Raw genomic sequence first — 2,387 nt, 5'->3', positions numbered from 1 at the left:
CATTTGCCTTTATCTGGAACAGTTGGAGTGGGTAAATCCTCCATTGCACATGCGATTGCATATGAGTTAGGTCAGCCAATAAAGGTAATTAAGATGATGTACATGTATGAATTTTTATTGATTGAATCATAGGAAGCTACTTGTACAGAGTTGTTGTCACATACTGTGTCTTCAAATCCTCGTGCTGGGCGTGGTGTGGCTACCTTTTTCAGGGATGCTGCGAGGGCTAATGCTATAGTTGTGCTAGATGGGGCAGAGTTTATACTGGGATCAGTGTCAAGTGAGTGTTGATGATGTGATAGGCATACCGTATAGCAGGAAATTTTCGTTGCCAGAAACTTTCGTTGTCTTTCCAAGAAGGCCTTACAAGATATTTTCGTTGATTTTATTTTCGTTTTGCCTAATATAAATTTTCACTGCCACGCCCATTTAATTAGTACCACATGTATGGTTTAAGATGGAAGAATGTCTATGGTTCCATGTGGTTCACCGTCGTTACCACATTTATGAAGACATTTGGAGCCCATCAGTTGGAGAAGAACTGCCTTTTGTGTCAATTCTGATAATACAACAGATTGCTATGCCGTGCCTGTAGTGAAAGAGGATCTGTCACGGGGAAAATTTTAGTTAGATTAAATTTTCATTGTCTTAAAATTTCGTTCAAATTTTTGGGCCAACGAAACAAACGAAAATTAGCACCCAACAAAAATTTCCTGCTATACGGTATGCATGTACAATGTATGTAATAATAATAATCATAATAGAATTCAAATAATGATACTAGTATAAATAGCAGTTTTTGGGATTTTTTCATAATTAATTTTTGAATAACCTTTCTCATTCAGGTGTTCAATCAAGTGGTGTGATAGGATGTGAGACATATTCATTAGCTTATCAAATTGAGCAGTACACAGGTAATGTTTTATGATAAATTACAATGTATTAATTAAACTGTACATTTACATGTACGTGTAGGTATGACTATCCTTACCACAAGGTATGAGATTGGACTTCTTGATCTATCCCGGCTTCCAAAAATGAGGTACAATGTACATGTAGTTAAGTTAGTCAATTGATGGTACATGCATATTAATTAATACAGGTATGTGGTTCCACTGTGGACTCCCAGTGTTAACCTGAGAGAAAAAATATGGAGTAAATTATTGCCTAAAAAACTACCAGTCTCATCTTCAATTGATGTAAAGAAACTAGCTGAAAGGTAGGGATTCCTTTACAATCAAAAACATTATTTAATACTTCAAGTACGGTATAAAATGACTGGTTGTTTAAATGATATTGAAAGCTGCATTTTATTGTACGTAGGTTTAGCTTCACAGGAGGTGACATTGGATCAGTTATATGTACTGCTGCCGAAATTATAGCTGGAGGAGATAATGCTAATATTCAGTCACCTTCCTCTGTGACTACTGAACTATTGGAACAAGTTGCCGAGACTCATTTGAAGAAAATGAATCAATCAATGGGACACTCTATCCAGTCAATGTTTCAATAGACACAAGTTACTGTAGTGAAACTAATCTTGGTAGATTATTGTGTGCATGTGTGTATGCATGAAAATACTTGTACCTTGGCTGTATTATTGATTGTTTTTATTGCTGTCTTTTTAATCTTTTTATTCACTAGGATAAGAATTTTTTTTAGTTATTAGATATTTTTAAAAGTAGCATTAATGTACTATTGCATAGTGTATGGTGTTTCCAAAAATATTTCTGAAATGTAAAATTTTTAATGTGATCACGATCAAAACTTTGTGAATTATAAGGCTCATTTACACATTGGTTTGCATTTTTTTAAAATTGTACATTGTGAGGATTTATGTGTGATTTATATTCATTGTGCTTATTGATTGTCAGTTATTATTAATTATTAGTTCATTATTATTCATGAATGTATTTTGTATATAAGAGAGTAATTTTTGTGAGCCATTTTGTGTGACTGTGTGTGTGTGTGTGTGCAGTGTGTAGAAGTGTTTGAGCGTAGTTTGAGTGTTATTGAGTCGTTGGGAGATAGTGTGGCACTATCTATCTTTATTTGATATTATTGTTTGAACCAGTAAAACTGGTATATTATTTGAAAGAGATTCTGTTGAAATATATATTTTGTGAAATTGATAGCGAGCCCTGCATTGGCGAGCTAACTAGTGAATCCTGAGCTGAGCTGACTACTAAGGAAGCAACTATATAGACGGGCTGGACGGCATCCCCGAATCCATAGAGAAGACGCCGTGACAATTTGGTCCACACTGATCCGGATTTGACTGAGCGGCCTAGGATCTGGAACTGGTAGTAACTCTGTTGTGACGGTCTGAATACAGTCCTGAAATTGCGGCCTTGGTAAAGTACCTCCTAAGGGAGTGGTGAGTCTGT

General features: G+C 35.4%; 1 protein-coding gene across 1 annotated transcript; it reads left to right on the top strand.

Moving 5' to 3' along the window:
- The first annotated feature begins 14 nt into the window (after nucleotides 1–14).
- Nucleotides 15–2,116, top strand: LOC109591445 (uncharacterized). The gene is made up of 6 exons (XM_020007177.1): nucleotides 15–84; nucleotides 133–280; nucleotides 846–914; nucleotides 976–1,042; nucleotides 1,103–1,219; nucleotides 1,324–2,116. Exons 4-6 carry the CDS (start codon nucleotides 978–980, stop codon nucleotides 1,511–1,513), a joined length of 372 nt encoding a protein of 123 aa, XP_019862736.1. The 5' UTR covers nucleotides 15–84; nucleotides 133–280; nucleotides 846–914; nucleotides 976–977; the 3' UTR covers nucleotides 1,514–2,116.
- Nucleotides 2,117–2,387: the final 271 nt, after the last annotated feature.

This window comes from Amphimedon queenslandica, unplaced genomic scaffold, assembly GCF_000090795.2.
Source record: "Amphimedon queenslandica unplaced genomic scaffold, v1.1 AMPQUscaffold_8162_Cont19892, whole genome shotgun sequence".
Lineage (NCBI taxonomy): Eukaryota > Metazoa > Porifera > Demospongiae > Haplosclerida > Niphatidae > Amphimedon > Amphimedon queenslandica.
This window is presented reverse-complemented; position numbering and strand designations above follow the sequence as displayed.

Bases quoted from the DNA above. Each gene is read 5' to 3' on its own strand.
- LOC109591445 (XM_020007177.1), top strand. From the start codon at position 978: ATGACTATCCTTACCACAAGGTATGAGATTGGACTTCTTGATCTATCC. The intron at 1,043-1,102 runs GTACAATGTACA...TAATTAATACAG, and splicing joins TCCCGGCTTCCAAAAATGAG to GTATGTGGTTCCACTGTGGA. The intron at 1,220-1,323 runs GTAGGGATTCCT...TATTGTACGTAG, and splicing joins GTAAAGAAACTAGCTGAAAG to GTTTAGCTTCACAGGAGGTG.